This window comes from Rhinolophus hipposideros (assembly GCF_964194185.1).
Source record: "Rhinolophus hipposideros genome assembly, chromosome: 11".
Taxonomy (NCBI): Eukaryota; Metazoa; Chordata; class Mammalia; order Chiroptera; family Rhinolophidae; genus Rhinolophus; species Rhinolophus hipposideros.
Genome location: NC_138057.1, coordinates 53,278,638 through 53,296,119, shown reverse-complemented (window position 1 = coordinate 53,296,119; position 17,482 = coordinate 53,278,638). Strand labels below are relative to the sequence as shown.

Genomic DNA, 17,482 nt, shown 5'->3' with positions numbered 1-17,482 from the left:
AAACAGTTTTCTGTGGATCCACAGGCCTTACTAGGTATAAAACCCTGCTCTGCCTTTGCTAGTTGTGTTATCTTAAGCAAGTTTCATCTTCTTTCTCTTCGTGTTTTTTACTTTTCACGAAAAATTTCACACACATTCCAAATGGAAATACTAGAATAATTAAAATTACATACTAATCACCAGCTTAAGCAATTTTCAAAGTTTTGCTAATATCGTTTCCTTTCTCAAACTTTTTTCCCCCCTGAGGTCGTTTAAAACACATTTGGGCAAGTGGTTGTTTTAAAGATTTCTGTGATTCAATTTTTCACATCCAGGAAATGATTCGATGATGACATGTAATTCAGAGGGTAGAACTGTCCTGAGTACTTGATCAATAAATGTTAGCAATGATCCCTGTTTATCGTGGTACCACGCACGCCCTCTCCGGGGCGTAGAAGCACTTGGCAGCCCAGCGCTCCCGGCTCCCGCCAAGGGGCTGTTCAGCAGCTTGGGGGAGCCCCAGCCCTGCGTGGCTAGGATTGCGGCCGCCCCCTGCAGGCCGCCCCCTGCAGAGCCGCTGGGGCAGGACGAGGATTGTCCCTCGCAGGCTCCTGTCACGCGCGCGAAAGTGAGGGGCGGGAACAGGAAACGGGACTGCGCCTAGTTCCGTGCGCGAGGCGGCCGCGGGGGAGAGCCGAGCGCGGCGGCTGGGAGCTGGTCGCGGGGCGGCGCCGCGATGTTCCGTATCGAGGGCCTTGCGCCCAAGCTGGACCCGGAGGAGATGAAACGGAAGATGCGCGAAGATGTGATCTCCTCCATACGGAACTTCCTGATCTACGTGGCCCTGCTGCGAGTCAGTGAGTGTCCTTCCAGGCTGTGGCCGTAAGAACGGCGCGCAGCTCGCTGACACCCCCGCGCAACTCTGGTCCCGCAGGCCTTTGGGGGCCCTTGAGCTGAGCTGACCGGTCCCCAGGGAGCGAGGGACTGGCGCGTGGGGGGAAGCAGGCGCATGCGCGGCTAGGGTCTGCGGGTCAGGCTTGGGGTGCTGAAGTGCAACGGGGGGGCTCGCATTGCGTGGATAGTGGTCCCGCCTTGTCCTGCCTTACGAGCGTTTGCCTGGAAAGAGCTTCAAGGGTGATAACTCAGCAGCTCCCTCGTTTTGCAGGGAGAAACAGATCTAGGTAGGGAAATGGCTGGCTCAAGGTCATTTAGCAATTCAGTGAGGGATCTTGGCCTGGAATCCAGACCTCTTCTTACCAGGTTTTCCTTACTTCGATGCGGACCTTTGACATCTAGAAAGTTGTGCTTCCTTTGTTTATTGGTACGGTGCATAAAGTAAATAATTGCGTTTTGGGGGAAAGTGAGAATAAAAGAATATGAGTTGACAGGATTTAATGATAATAACTGTTTATTTAATTTTGCATTTGGCTGAAACTTTATTTGGTCTTGACAGTAGCCGGTTGAGGGAGGCAGGGCCTAACGTTGTGTAAATCCCTTTTGTTGATGAAAACTCGAATTTCAGAGGGAACTTATGCAAGATATGAGAGTTGCAGGCACACTGAATGTGAGAGCTGGAAGCAACTCTGTAGATGCCATCTCTAGTTTTAGATGTGAACCTCAGCAGTGATTTGCCCCCACCCCCACTCCCGTCTCATTCTCAGTTCAGTACTCTCCATTGCTCTTTGCTGTGTATAGTTGACATGTCTGGACGGAGAGCCAGGGACCATTCAAATGAAGTCCATATCAAGGTCATCTGTAGAAGGCTCAAGTTGGGCCTAGGGCAGAGCTCAGTGAGGCCCGGTCTTCCTTATTCCGTGCCCCTTTCGCTGTCTATGGTATTACTCCGCTTACCCAGGAGAGGGAGCCCTGGTAAACAAAATTCCGAAATCATCCCTCTCCTTCAACAGCTTTTTGCAACTCCCAATTTATTTCCTCCTCTTAACCACTTTTTGTTGACTTTGCTGCCGATAAATATTTGCTTCTTCTCAATGACCTTTGTATTTGACATGAATTGTTTTTTTTAAAAAACAGAATACTGTTCAGTATTATCACTTTTTAAATTGAGCTATAATTTGCCTATTTTACAATTCACCCATTTAAAGTGTACAGTTCAGTCGTTCTTAGTATAGTCAAAGTTGTGCAACCATCATCACAATCTATTTTAGAACATTTTCCTCCCCTTTAAAAGAAACACCCATTAGTTGTCATTAGCTGTCATTCCCTGTTTCACCCCCTTCCCCAGACATTGGTAATCAACTTTTTGTCTTGATGGATTTGCCTATTCTGGACATTTCATATAAATGGAATTGTATAATTTGTGACCTTTGTGTCTGGCTTATTTCACTTCATAGAATGTTTTCAAGGTTCATCCATATCGTAGCATGTATTGTTATTTCCATTTCATTGCTGAATAATATTCCATTGTTTGGATAGACCACATTTTGTTTTTCCATTCATTTGATGGATTTCTTTTTTCTGGTAATTAGTAGAAAAGACTGGAAATACTGCTGACTTTGTCAGCTTCTGATATCAGTATCTTCAGTTTAATATTATCAAAATGTTTTATTAGTATGGGTATTGAGAAAAGATCTTTCTGGCAGCTTTTTTGGTCACAGCTCTTTTTCCCTCAATTTTTAAAATTGTGGTAAATTACACATAAATTTACCATCTTAACTATTTTTGAGTGTACAGGGTTGTGACATTAAATACATTCCTAATGTTGTGCAACCATCATCACCATTCATCTCCAGAACTTTTTTCATCCCTAAGAATGAAACTCGACTCATTAAACAATAACTCCCCATTCCCTTCTCCCAGCCCCTGGCAACCACCATTCTACTTTCTGTCTCTATGATTTTGACTGCTTTTAAGTACCCCATATAATAAACTGGCTTATTTCATTGACGTTTTCATCCATATTGTAGTATGTGTCAGAATTTCCCTTTTAAGGCTGAATGATATTTCATTATATACCATATTTTGCTTATCCATTCATCCATCTTTGGACACTTGGGTTGCTTCTGCATTTTAGCTACTGTGAATTAAGGCTGCTATGAACATCGATGTACAAGTATCTCTTTTTAATTTTTTGAGGAACCACCCTTCTGTATTCCATAGAAGCTACTGTACCATTTTATATTCCCACCAACAGTGTGCACAAAGGTTCCAATTTCTCCACATCCTTGCCCACATTTTTGTTCTGATAGTAGCCATCCTAGTAGCTGTGAGATGGTACCTCGTTGTCATTTGACTTTGTATTGCACGCTGAGCATCTTTTGAAGTGCTTATTTTGGCCCTTGCACTTTTACATAGGACATTAATGTCACCACTTTAGATCCCAGGACAACACTTCTAGTTGTCTAGACATTGCTATCTACACCATCCTAACAGGCCCTGACAATAACTAACGTAGGACTGTACCTTATGTGACCTGGAGCACATGATATATAGCTAAACAGTAGGGGGATCAAAATGTGTGTCTGGCTTTTCGGGTTCCCTAGCTCAGTGTTGTGTTCCCAACCCCTATCCTCTGCCTGCTTTCAAATGCAGTTTTAAAGGTAAAAAATACCAATTCGTTTATTCTAGAGTTTTGCACCTTTGACAGTTAAATCACCGAGTAAAAGGATTGTCATTTGAAAGAGGTTTGGATTTACTCTTCATGGCCCTGCGAGGTAGAACTACCTGGAGAGAAGATTTCATATCGTGCATGAATGAACTGTATAATAGTGATAGCTGCATGACACGAATGGGCCCCCTGGAAAGACAGTGAGTCCCTTTTGTAGGTTGTGCATAAGAATCTTGGCCATCACTTGCAGTTGTTTTCAAAAATGCGTTGAACTGAACCTGTAAGGTATATCCCCCAGTCTTAAAAATCCATGTCACTTGTGGGCTAATAGATCTGAAAAATTCTGGGTTTATTTTTCTTTCAGCTCCTTTTATCTTAAAGAAATTGGACAGCATATAAAGATTGAACATCACATGTGAATGCGTGATATGAAGAACCTGGTTCCAGTTTCTACTCTACAAATGAATTTGCAAATGAATAGGCCCAGAAAGATGTAAGACTCTTTGACTGAATGGACATAAAACTTCTACTTGTTAAGAACAAGTTTGGTTCTGGTAACTGACCTTCGTAGCTAAAATACAAACTATTTGGGAAGTATGAAAGATGTTTTATGGCCATAGTATGCCCTTGATACCTGTGATTGTCAGCCTCCATGAATGTTGGTGTAATTGTAAATAATGTCAAACTCCATTTTCTAGCAAATATTAATTATACAAGGGAATTATGTCTGCAGTGGCACTGTCTTGTCAGTCATTTCTGTTTTACCTTCTTACTTCTGTCTGGAGTATATTTGGTGAAGAGCTCCTTATGATACTTATGCTTTTTGGAGCCAGCACACAAACAACCACAACAACATTTAAGCACAGGACCATTCGTTTATATTTTTAATAAATGTACCAATTTAAAAAAATTGTTTTTCTCCTTAACCTGCTTTTTGCTGCAAACCAATAATTGCTGGTGAGACTACTATAATATTGTGATTATTACAACTGCGTGAAATTGAGTTCCTCTTGTTTGGAACTGGAGAATTTGCTACTCCTGATGAAGTGACATTGTTTATTGTTAATCTTTGGGAAAAGCAACGTTCCTGCTTGATGCTGAAAGAATATAATACCACCAAAGGAAAAAACGGTATGCTGTTAAATCAGATAGTTCTCCAGGTTTGTTGGGGAAGGGGACAGTCCGTAACCTGCTTCCAGGAGACAACACAACTATATTCACCTCTTTTTAGGTAATTATTTGGGTATTTACCTCAGGTCTATAAATGACATGATTGCATTGTTACTTTATGATTTTCCTGTTTCAGACATTGCCTGCTGACTTCTCCGCATGTAAGGATTTAGGTCTCTTTCCTCCCTTTACCTCCATCATTCGTTCATCTCTTCTCGGTTCTTGTTCCAATCTATGTATTAGTGTGGTTTTGATTAGATCGATTTCATTAGGACTCCAGATATTGTTCCTTGTTTTCATTTCCTGTACATCTTTCTGTTTTTCGTAGGCTTAGTTTTCTATGAATTTGCCACTAAGTCATCTCAAGTTTTGCCATTTATCTAAATTGCTCACAATGTGCAGTTTCATTAGATACACTGTTTCATCTTGCGGAATGAGCCTTTCCTAGACCTTTCTGACCTGCCCCAGCCTGAAAACAGTCTTCTTTGCCTGACATATGATCATATTCTGGGATCTCCCTCCACCATCATCCTGGGAATTTGTTTTCCTCTCCTCCCCTGTTGGATCTCTTGTTTTCTGTATTGAGTACGTACCCCTGTGCATAACTGCTCGGCATCCAGGAATCCTCCATTTTACCCTTTTCAGAAAAATAAACTTCTCATTTGAGGAGAAGAGGCTGCTTAGCAATGGAGAGTTGAAGAGAGCATCTGCCTGCTTAAACCTCAACCGATTCTTATTGTAGTGCCTACCCCTTCATCTTCTACTTCCACGGGTACGGGTACGTGAAGCTGGGCCTTTTAGGGATTCTGTGATGTAAATTGGGTTGTTTGTTTCTCTTTTTCTACTGTTGTCTCAGGATTCGGTTTTCTTGGGTCTACCATGTTATTTACTACTTGTCCATCTGCTTTCCAACTTCTAACTTTCTTGCTGTTGTTTCCTCTTCTTCCGTCCTTTTGGGTTTATACCTTAAAACAAACAAAAATCTTTGCTGTCATTAATGGCGTTTCAGGAGTGGAAATAGATGCATTGTTCCATCCACCATCTTTACCCAAGCAGTATGTGTTTTAGCGTTGTGATGCTGTTTCATGTTGGTAATTTATACCCATTCCTGACATAAGGCGGTGCAGTATATAGTACCATGGTTAAAAACACTGGCTCTAAAGACAGGCAGACTTGATTTTGAGTCCTGGCTCCAACATTTGTGAGATAGATGACCTTTAGCAACTGAACCTCTAAATCTCATTTTTCCCCCTGTAAAAATAGCAAAATAGAGACACCTATCTACTTCAAAGTATTGTTGTAAGTGTGAAGTGAGAGAACACAAGTAGAGCATTTAGCACAGTGCCTGGCATTTGGTAAATGCTGGTTATTCATGGTTAGTCTTCGGTATAAGGTGTTTAGAAGTGATTTGTGCTGGTGTTCACTGCCTTATTCGGTTTCATTCATATTTCCAGATGCTATGAGATAGCATGCTTGTCCTCTAATTATATACAGACTTCAAAATTACCAAATACTTAAATTCATTATCTGAAAACAGCTTTAACCAATTGATAATGATACCATTTTACAGATGGGGAGTTTCAGCTGAAAGTTTCAGTAGCTAATAAATAGTCGCTGGCCAAGGCTTGGGGACTTTTAGTGTTCATTTGTTGTACCCTATCCTTAAGTGCTTTGCTCCAGTACTAATAATTTAGCCCCCCGGGCCTTATAGTCTATTCATTGTACCACTTAGTTTCTGTGCTTCACTTTCCTCATATCTCAGCTTAGATTCCATTAGCCCTCACTGTAATCATTCTCGTATATACACCTTCAACTCTCCTCCCTCTCATTAGCTTCATTGTACTTCCCGGGCAAGACCCGACTCTGGTTAAATCCAGCTCTCTGCCTGCTCTGGGCCTGCCCTGTGCAGTTGAGTGTGGCTGGAAAGAAAACAAACATGCTGACAGGATCCACCTGGAGAGCAATGACTATTAACCGTGATAGGTGCAGGACCACTGTATTTCCAGAGGTCATTTTTCTCTACTGGGCACACATTTCACACCTGTTCCTATCTCGATATTCCCATATCTCCTTCTCTCGTCTTCAAGCTCAGCTGATGATGTTGCTTCACATTTCCCTGAGAACATAGAGACATCCAGAAGAAAGCATCCATAAATTTACCCCATGATACCTATGCACACACCAGCATTTGTATCCTCCCTCGCATTAGAAATGACTGCTCCTATCGAAGGCCAAGCCTATCTTTAACAGCTACTTCTCCGTCTATAACCTAACCCTCACTGTTGTTAGCAAGCCTCTCTTGTTTAGAAGCTGTTCGTCACCATAAATCAGCAACTCATGTATTTTACTTCATTGTTCCATAAGTTCAAAGGTGCTTATTTATTCCTGATTTGCTGGAAAGCATTTAATTTCTTTTCAGCCTGTTTTCTTTCTTAAACATATTGAACTTAGATCACTGTTAATTATTTCATCATTCCTTAGTTTACAGAGATTAACAGGAAGAACTGGAGGGAACCTAGAAACTTTGCACTAAATGTAGACTCCCAGTATCACTTATTCCCTGCTTCCCAATTCCACATGCAAATGAGATGACATATTTTTAATGCAGTCACATGCCACACGATGACGCTTTGGTCAATGACAGCCCGCATATGCACCGGCGGTATGCCATCACGGAGGCGTGCAGTAAGTTACACCAGCTTGGTCTGTGAGTGCATTCTGATGTCGCATAAGGACCAATCGCCAAATGACACATTTCTTAGAAAGTATCCCCATTATTAAGTGGTGCATGACTATACCTGTTTCTTGGTAGAAAAAGGACTATAAGATAAATGTGTCTTCATCTTTATGGGTAACTGATTTTCTGTTCACATATAATTTTAAGTGTAAATATTATAAGACCTGGTCTTATATAATATAATGTAATATAAGACCAGGTCTTAATTAATTCTTGCTCCAAAAGACGCATTAGAGGTGATTGTCCAGCTAGGTCTTATTTTCGGGGAAACATGGTACTATCACATTTTTCTATCCCATATAATCTCTACAAAGAAGGATCTGAATAAATTGACCACTGAATTGAAGGTGAAAAAAGGTGAAAAAAGGTGAAGGTGAAAAAATACTTTCCACATACTACATGTTGTCCAGGCCTCAGAAAAATATTCCCGGTCTATTTGGTAGGTGTTTATATTCACAGATATTTATTCAGTGACTACACAGGGCCAGCACTGTGGTAGGTAAGGGTTACAGCAGAGAATTCAGTCATGGTACGTATCTTTAAGAGGCTTACAATCTAGCAGGGGAGTCAGACATTACATAATTTCATCACTGATTACTCCATTATATAAACTGCTAGGAGAGGGAAGTACAGGTAACTGGCTTAGGGGAACTTTGATCTACTGGCTTGGGGAGGAAGCGAGGGGGACTCCTGAAGAAGTAATACAATACATCGAGTAAGGTTTGGAGGACTAGGAATTGGGCTGATAAAAGAGTGAGGAGCCTTTGAAAAAAGAGTTAATGCAGATATGTTTAAGGAATAAAGGAGGCCAGTGTGACTGAAGTATGTGGAGCACAGAAGAGAAAGAAAACCTTCAGTCCTTTCAGAAACTATTCCTTTATTTTCAAACTTGAGTCCTAAGAAAGAGCTCCCATTCTGACATCTGCTGGCTATTGTCTATATACTGTAATTCCACATTTGGCTACAGAAGAACCACCTTCGGTAACCTATTTTTTTTGAAGCCTACAATAATAATTTGGAAATAGAGCACCAGGTCTTTTTCTTTGTATTAGGGCCGTCACACAGGAGACCGTGAACAGTTGTTACATGCTATTTGCATGTACTCAATATCACAGATATGTGTATCTGTGGTGCCATTAGCCAACTTTTGTGCAAGTTCACAAAAGCTTTTATAGAAATCATAAACATGAAAGTTGAACTGACTTGTTACTGAGATGTAAAAACATTACAAAATCACTTATTCACTCTGTCTTTTAAACATAGTATCTGATGAAGCATTTTCAGTTATAAAATGCTCTTAAATTGTTTCCTTCATAAATACAACAGCTGGCTTTAATCCAATAAGCATTCTACTAAGGCTAAAGATCTGCTTTAAGCATGTCTGGTAATTTGCCTCTTTCTCAGTCACATTAGTAATAGTATTTTCATTTTCTGCTTATATCTATAAAGGACAAAAATGCAAAAAGAAATTACAGAAACAGTTTTATAGACAATGATATTGCTGCATTCGAAACTTAATGTTACGCTGGCAGGTGCCTCACCATGTAGTTGCTTGAAGTATTCATTTAATCAGCTGACATTAAAAGTATCAATTTGATGAACAAAGGGTGATTTAGAGACATCAATATGTCATGTGAAAATGTGGGTTGCTGGAGAGTAGAGATCTCTATATTAGGAAGGAGCAGCAGGATTAGTTCCAAGTCCTGGGTTACCGCTTCACTTCTGCTATTATGTGACTAGGGGAGTCAGATCTGTACTTGCAAACACATCAAAATCCGGTTTGGGTAAAGAAAAGTAATGAAAAGAACTATAGATAGTTTAATGTCACCAGGAGGCCTAGAGAATTGGATTTGGAGACTAAGCAGGTAGAACATCACCCTTTGTCATCTGGTCACTCCACATAGCCTGGTGCAGTGAAGACACCAACTCTGCTGAGGATTAGATGCCACCATGTATTACCAAGTCTCCAGGCACAAAACCCTGGACTATCATGGCAGCCACTGTTGCTCTACGAACTTCATCTTGCTGCATTTACCAAAGTCATCAAAAAATTATTCTGTGACTGCACTGTGTCTGGCTCCCAATACAAAGTCCAGGGAATATTTAATTTGTAGTGTCACATGGAGAAGCAAAGAAAATATCCAGTTTCAGCTTCTATAGTGAAAGGTATGCTCTTGATTCCAAACTCATAAGATGGGGAACTCCCAAATGTAGGAAGGGAATGAAGATCCTGGGCCGCCTAAAAGGATGACAAGTCTATCACGTTGACCCTGGACAAAGCACTCTGAGCTTCACTTTTCTATCAAAAAAGGTAAGTAACGTTCGTGTGGCTGAGGAGATTGTGTACGTTTACTCATTCATTTCACAATAAATGCCAACTGTGTAAGGATGCAAAGATGAGCAAATTGGCTCTTGTTTAATGGAGGAGAAAATTCCATAGCAAATGGTAGGATGGAGGTATGGACAGGAGAAATGAGGGCAGAAGAGAGGGCTCAATGGCAGTTTGCAAATGATATTATTTAAGGACATATGAAATCAAAATTTCCATTCGGCAAGTGATGCTTGTACCTCTAATGGGAAAGACAGCATGTTCTTTTAGAAAGCTGCAGGTGTACTCCTTTAAAAGGCTTAGCTGTTTTATAAAAATGCCAAAACAATGTTGGCTGGAAGAAATTCAGGCTTTTGATTGATTATGGACTGACATATCTAGAACTGCCAGTTTCATACAATGGGGTACTTTTCAAAGGATTAAACAAATCACATCTTTGCCAGTCATCAATCATCAGACTCACTGTAGTGTGAACCACCCCTGTTCTGATCTGACCTAAGTAGGCGTGCTCTTTTCTCTATCTGGCTACTGTGTATACAGCTTTGTGTCTGCTTAAAATAAACTGTTGGCTTTATGCTTAGGGTGTTTTTTTTTTTTTTCCATTTATAAAAGAGCAACTGCATGGTAACTTGGGCCTCACCCAGAATCTGCAATAATACCAAATTCATCATATGGTAATAATAGATGGAATACATTTTTTATAGGATACATAGTATAGAACCAGGGACCGACAGGTCAATGGGACCAGAGGGTCAGCTGTTAACAAACCTCAGTCTGGTGTGATATTGTTTCATAGCATTCTCAAGTTAGATTTGGGTAGCTGACAGTCTCTTCTAAAATCCAGAGTCTACAGCCAACTGCCTTTTTGATTGCCTCATTTGGATGACACAGGCGTCTTAAATTTAGCAAGTGCAAAATTGAGTTCCTGATCTCCCCTCACCTCCAAATATGTTCTCCTTACAACAGTTACCATTTCAGTAAATAACACCTGCCTGGGCCCAGTCAGTAGGTTAAGCTAGAAGACTGGAAATCCCCCCCTTATCAAGCCAATTTTGACTATACCTCAAAAATGTGTCTCAATTCCATTTCTCTCCATCTTCGCTACTATTACTTCAGCCACGTCTTAACCAGTTTCCCTGCTTCCGCTCTTACCTTTGTCTATTCTCCACGTAGGAGCTAGCAAACTTTAAAAACAAAAGAAAAAGTATCAAATCATCCAAGTTCTCCACCCACTCAATGGCTTCCTTTTACATAAAATTTCAAAATCGTTATCATGGCCTACTAAGTGCTGCCGTGATCTGGCCCCTAACTACCTTTCTAACTTCACTTACACTGTTTGGTCCTTAATCCAGTAAGCTTCTGACAAACTGTCTTCCATTTACCCAAAGAGCAGTCTTCTCTCCTCTGCCCCGCCCCACCCAAGAGCTGTCAAAGGGGCTTTCTCTCTCCTCCGTCTGGCCAACTCCTTACCTTTCTGACAGGTCCCTGACCACTTTCCCTTGCCCTCTAATTTTAAATCAAGGTTCCTTCGGTGCACTTACCCTAATTTAAAATATATTTATTTAAATGGTATCTGATTAGTGACTCCCTTCTCCACTTGAGAATTCAAGAGGGACAGGAAGCATACTAGCTTTGTTCATTTCTATGCCCATAATAATAACTAACAGCAGCAGCTATCGTTTACTACTACGTGGCAGGCAAAGTGCTGAGCCCTCGAGCCACACTTGGACACCCACTCCCAGTGTGTTGTGTGCCCACAGCCAGTGGTCAGTCTGTACACGAACCAACTCAGCCCTTAGGAAGCCACCTACCAGTCGCTTCCCACCTCCTGAAACAGCCCAACAAGTCTGGCGGTTGGAAGAATCGTCCTCATGCGGACCCCAGCAAACCTCTCGGCCATTCCACCCGCCGATCCGGGGCCACGCACTACGAGCCTCGGCCGTCCTCCCACACGCTCGACTTCGCAGCATCTGAAGCCCCGCCCGTGCCCCTCGCGTCGCGCTTCCTGTCCCCTCTCGGGCCTGCCCTGCACCGACCCCCCCCCCGGGGGCCCCGCTGCGCGGCGGGGGTCTCGGGGCCGCCCCGGCCGCCCCCCCGCCTCCCGGCATCCCCCGCCTCGCGCGTCACGTGACGGTGCCCGCCCCGCACGAGCCCGGCAACTGTCACCGTCCGGGCGGGGCTCGCGGCGCGTCCGCCCTCCGGCCTCTGGCAGCGCGCCGCCGTCCTCGCGTGGGCGAGATCCGGCCTGCGTGGGCGAGCGCCCCCGGGAGCTCCGGCGAGGTAAGAGGCGGCCGGGCCGCGGGGGCTGCGGGCGAACTTGTTCCACCCGCATCCCCGCGAGGGCCCCGGCCCGGAGCAGGGGGCGGCCCGGGGGAGGGGCTCGGGCGCCCGCTCCTGGGGACCTGGGGCGCTTCGCGAGGCGACCGGCCCTGCAGGCGCCGCTCGGTCCCGGCACAGGCTGAGCGTCTGGCCGCGGCGGGACCCGGCGGGGGTGCTCAGGCCGCCCCGCGCTCCGCCGGCGCCTGGACGCTCAGCCGCGCGGAGGACGAGCTGTGCCTTGGGTTCCCCTCCTGGAAAACGACCGGGTCGGGAAGGTGGATCTCCGCGGTTGCCTTCAGCCCTGAGGTTTTGCGATTGTGTAAGTGAAGTCCAAGAGGGAGCAGCAGACTCTTGGGATGGGAAGAGCCCTCACCTAGGAATGCAGGAGCGAATGTCGGGGCCGGGCATCTGTGAAGTGTCTTCTGTATTTTGTGCACATTGCAAGCCTCTAGGATACTCGGTTTCTCCACCTTTCAAGTAAAGGTGATGACTCGTGCCCTGCCTCCCTCGTGGGGCGACAGTGAAGAATGGAAAGCCATTTGAAGAGCCAGAACTCTGGAGGCGGTGAGACTTGGGTTCGCGTCCTAGTTCTGCCTCTAACTAGCTGTGTGACCTTGAGCCTTAGAGAACCCTCATTTGTTAGAAGGAGGTAATAGTACTCAGCTCGTGAAGCTGCTGTGAGGGTTAAGTTTATAGGGCTCAGCATAGTGTCCCGCACAGAAGTGCTCAATAGATAGTGCTATTAAAATACGTATTATTCCATTAGTGAGCTTCACATGAGGCATGTTTGGAATAATCACGCTTCAGTTTCTATACATTTAGTCCCGAAAAGAGTGCTGTCTTGGCTTCCTAAGAAAAGGGCCAAGTGGAACTATTCTCCCCCTTTTCTCTTTCTGGGCCCCCTTTGCCTTATTTACAACTGGCATGTGAACCTGTTGTTCCTATCAGATGAGTTAGGCAGGATGGGAACATTAATGTACTCGAGCAGATGGATATCACGTTCCCTCTGAGGGGAAAGAAAAGTGCCAGGCGTGTGCTACCACCAAAAAAAGCACACTACAGTGATTGACTGTCAGAGCTGGAAAATGCCTGGGAAACCATCTAATCCAACTGGCTCCTTTTGCAAATGGAGAAGCTGGACCCAGAATGAGGTCCAGAATGACTTTGATTTTCTCAGGACCCAACGAATGTTGGCACTAAGTGGTGGAAAGAATGCACACTGTTTACTAGACACTGCTTTCCCTGGGTTCTAACCTAATTCTTCATTTACTCAACGAGTATTTATGGAGCACCTGTTGTGTGCTTGTACACCTACCAAGAGCTGGAGAAGAAATATATATGTGTATATACATGTATCATACATATACATGTCACACAAGTGCACACACACGCACACACACACCCCTCTGCTGGTTCTCAGTACATTGTTTGAGAATTTTTATACGAGTGTGTTTGGGCAAAAATGACGCCAAGGAACAAGCTCTCAGATGCTCTTCTCAGTACATTTTATAATAACAATAAGTTTCAGCCCCCAGTGACTGCGCCTCATAGCAGCTGGCCCCAAAGGACAGAAGCACACAGAGAGGTCTGAATTGTTTCATGATCAGTCACAGCAGTCCCAGAGGCTTTGTTGAAGACTGATGAGGTTTTAGACACTGGAGAAAATGCTGCTTTGACAAGGCTGTTAGGAAAGGATTTCCTTCTGGCCTGGAGCACTTAGATTTCTTTGTCTTTCTGGTTTCAGGCCTCTTATTGTTTTTAGATTTCTGGAAAAAGCCACCCTCATCATAGTACCTTCTTTTGGTTTCCATGGTTATCAGATGAATTGTATTTTTATGATAGCACAAGTAATACGTGGTCAAGCAGTCCCCAGTTCACTATGGGTTTCTGGTCTCTGGTGATGGTCTTCTGGTGTTTTTTTTTAGTTGCAGTACAAACTATCCACCCCTTTTTCCCTCCCTCATTCTTTCTTTCTTTTAACAAACATGCATTGGGTGGCAGGGCCAAGAAGAGTGTGAATAAGTAGAAATAGATAAAAACATATACAGACCCTGGCTTAGAGACCTCAGAATCTTTGGGGGATAATCCTTGTGTACGACTGTAGCCAAGGGGCAAACCAGTGGCCCTCCAATAGGCGTAGATTGGGAGCCAGCCAGCGCTCTCAGCTGGGAGGGCTAGTATTCTGGGCAATGAAGAAGATGTCACGTACAAGATGCTTTTCAAGGAAAATGTAAAAGAAACAAGTTCCTTTTACTTGTCTTAGTCACATAGTAATAATAGATGGTACAGGAAGCATTTTGTTCTTTCACTTTACCTTGATGAATGAACCTTCTCTTAAGTCACCCATCACCGGCTTTGTTTGAAATGCCTGCTAATTTCTCTCATTACCCTGTTTCTGTTATCTTAGTGACAGTATTAGTTTCCTACTCATACATGATATTTTGCACATAAAAGTAGATAAGCAGAGACATTTGATTAAGATTTCTTCTATTTCATTTTACGTGTTTAACCTATGGGTCTCATTTCACCAATTGGGTTCTAATGCAGTCACATATTTATTTATTTTTCCAAGTAATCCCCCAAGTCCTTTAATGCCCTTATTAGTGAGAATTCCGATGTCGCCCACTTCCAAGCCCCCTGGAGGCTTAAACAATCCAAAACTGTCAGCCTTACTTCCACTTTCCAGAGGAGCAAGAACTGCAGAGACTGCGCAGTCCACCCACGTTGTTATTTCTGACACAGCTATATGGTATCACTATTGAAGAGCTGTCCTGCACGGTCCAAGGATGTGTGGTCACTGCTGCCCAATGCCCTTGTTGGACCAGGTTCCTGCCAGCTTGATCCCATGCTTGGATTCCAAGGTTAGACCTTTTTAATTTATGCCTACACGCTTAGCCATTCTCCCCAAAGCACTGCATTCTAGCCTGTCACCAGGCTGGGTCCCTCCAGCTTCCTGGTAAGATCTCTTTGGGGACATATGGGGCCCTTTTCCTCCTAGCAGCTTTGGTCAGGGTCACCCCAGACCATGCAAGAGATTTTCCTGTTTTCAAACCTTCTGTCAGGGTTTGGAGACTCAATCCCTTCTTCTCTTCCTAACCCATAATCCAAGGCTTTTGGCAAGTTCGTTCTACCTCCTCTCCAGCAATCTGCCGACCAAGGCTTCTTGGGAATGGCAGCTTTCAACAAGATAACTCCCGTTAGTGCCTACTCACCTTACTTTTCATATGTAAGGTGGGGGGGGGGCTCCTCTGATGACTCTTAGCAAAGCATAGATCTGTCCCCAGGAGATTGTCTCCATCTATAGTCCTAAGAGAAGTAGGCATTATTGAAAATTTACTTGGCATGTAACCTGTTAGGGATTTGGGGGACAAAGTTTTAATTTAAAGATGAAGGATTTTCAATTCCCTCAGATTTTCTAAGAATCAAACAATAATCAGTACATTTATTTCATTGTCTCTGTTTTAAACTTTTAAAAATATGAGCTATAACAAGAATGCCTGCAGGGAAAAACCACAAATGTATAGTGTAACAATTCTAAGGGAAATATACATGTAACCACCACCTATGTCAAGAAATGGAACATTGCCAATACTCAGCAGTAACACCCCCTTCCAAATCGTAACCTCCTCCCCGGAAGAAACCCTGCCTTGACTTTTGTGATAATCATTTCTGTGCTTTTCTTTGTACTTTCGTCACTTATATTTGTATCCCTAAACCATATAGTTTACTTTTACTTGTTTTCAACTTCATACATCTAGAATCACACTGTGTGTATTTCGTGTTTGCTTCTTTTGCTCAAGTTGTATGTGAGCTGCATCCCTGCGGTGACTGCACTTCTTTTCATTGCCAACAGTATTTCGTGATATGAATATGTCACAATATATTTATTTACTCATCCTGTAGTTGATAGGTGCTTGTGTTGCTGTAGTTTCTGACTACCAAAAACGGTGTAGCCAAGGACATCCTTAAACATTTTCTCTTGTGTACGTGAACAAGTTTCTTTGGGTTCTGTATGTCAAAGTGGAATTGCTTTGCCAGATAATGCCTAACAGTTTCTACGTGATTGTACCAGTTTACTCCCATCCAGCAGTATATGCGAGTTCCAGTTGCTTCACATCCTTGAAAGTACTTGGTATTGTCAGCTTAAAACTTTTTTTAAACTATTCTTGGTGTATAATGATATCTCTTGTGGCTTTAATTTTCTTTCCTTGGTTACCACTGATGTTGAGCACTTTTTCACTGGCTAATTGGATGACCTCTTTTGTGAACTGCCTATTCAAATCTTTTGCCTGTTTTTCAGTTTTTCTTTGTGATTTGTCAGCGCTCTTGATATATTTTGATTAGTTGTCCCTTGTCAGTTGTGTGTCTCAAAAGTATCTCCTATTCTGTGACTCTCTTTTCACCCTCTTAAATGGTGATCTCTTAGATCCTATTCTGTAGAAGCAGGACCTATAATGGGGATTCTTGTTCAAGTGATAGATTAGGAGAAGTACTCGGGAAAAGGAGAATGAGGGAAGCAGGATGGGGGGACAAGAGAAAGAGAGATATACCAGGTGAGGTGGCAGTTTTCTGGAGAACAGACATGTGTGAGTTGTTATCAGCCGAAACTTTTATCCGGGAGTTGTGTGTGCTAGCCAGTAAAGGGGACCTGGGTGACGCACCGATGATATTCTCTACAGTCTATTTTGATCCGTTCCTTTTTAATCTTAAATTTTCTCCATCCGGATCCAACTTCTCCAGGATTCTGGTTGGTCTCAATTTCTGGGATATCTTACAAGAGGAATTTTAGTGAGACAAACTACAATCCCTGCTGCTGCCTTTAATCCACAGATCTAATACCCATTCACTTCCTCCTCCACCACCATTTTAGTTCCCCTCCTTTGTCCCCTGAATGTTTCAGAGAATTCAGTGATGAAGCCACTTGGGTCTGGAGTTTGTTTTCTTTTATGTTATTTTTTATTAAAAATGTTTTTTTTGCCTTGACCATATACTTTATTGTTTCTGTGCATAAAATACTTAGGACATTAATTTTATATTTATGCATTAAATCACTTGACATGTCAAAATAATGATACCTTTCTTTTTTGAGTTGGGTAAACACTCATGCTCTTCTTTGACAGAGATTTTACAATCTTTTATATTATTTTTGACCACAGATTCAATGTTCTTAGTGGATCTAGGACAATTTAAAATTTTTCTTCTTAAGTTAGTTTCAGTAAGTAATATTTTTCCAGGTATCTGTCCCTTCTAAAGTTTGAAATTTATATATAAAAGTTGTTTATAATATTTCCTTAATATTCTTTTAATGGCTGCAATATCTGTAAAGATCTCCAACATCTGTAAAGATCAGAATCTGTAAAGATTCTGATTTCGTTTTTATGCT

The 17,482-nt window shown here is 42.8% G+C and overlaps 2 protein-coding genes across 7 annotated transcripts in view; both read left to right on the top strand.

The window, feature by feature from the left end:
• Window positions 1–628: 628 nt before the first annotated feature.
• Window positions 629–4,276, top strand: TOMM5 (translocase of outer mitochondrial membrane 5). The gene is made up of 2 exons (XM_081067410.1): window positions 629–836; window positions 3,909–4,276. The coding sequence occupies exons 1-2, from the start codon at window positions 716–718 to the stop codon at window positions 3,941–3,943; spliced, it is 156 nt and encodes a 51-aa protein (XP_080923536.1). The 5' UTR covers window positions 629–715; the 3' UTR covers window positions 3,944–4,276.
• A 7,569-nt stretch (window positions 4,277–11,845) lies between these two features.
• Window positions 11,846–17,482, top strand: part of FBXO10 (F-box protein 10) — a 43,156-nt gene continuing 37,519 nt past the window's right edge. For 2 of the 6 annotated variants that reach the window (XM_081067405.1, XM_081067406.1), the window contains exon 1: window positions 14,896–14,960. In XM_081067405.1, the coding sequence (XP_080923531.1) occupies window positions 14,907–14,960 (54 nt within the window). In that variant the 5' untranslated portion in view covers window positions 14,896–14,906. Of the gene's footprint in view, window positions 12,061–14,895; window positions 14,961–17,482 lie in introns of those variants that run through there. The other 4 variants (XM_081067407.1, XM_081067404.1, XM_081067403.1 and 1 more) reach the window with 4 other exon arrangements.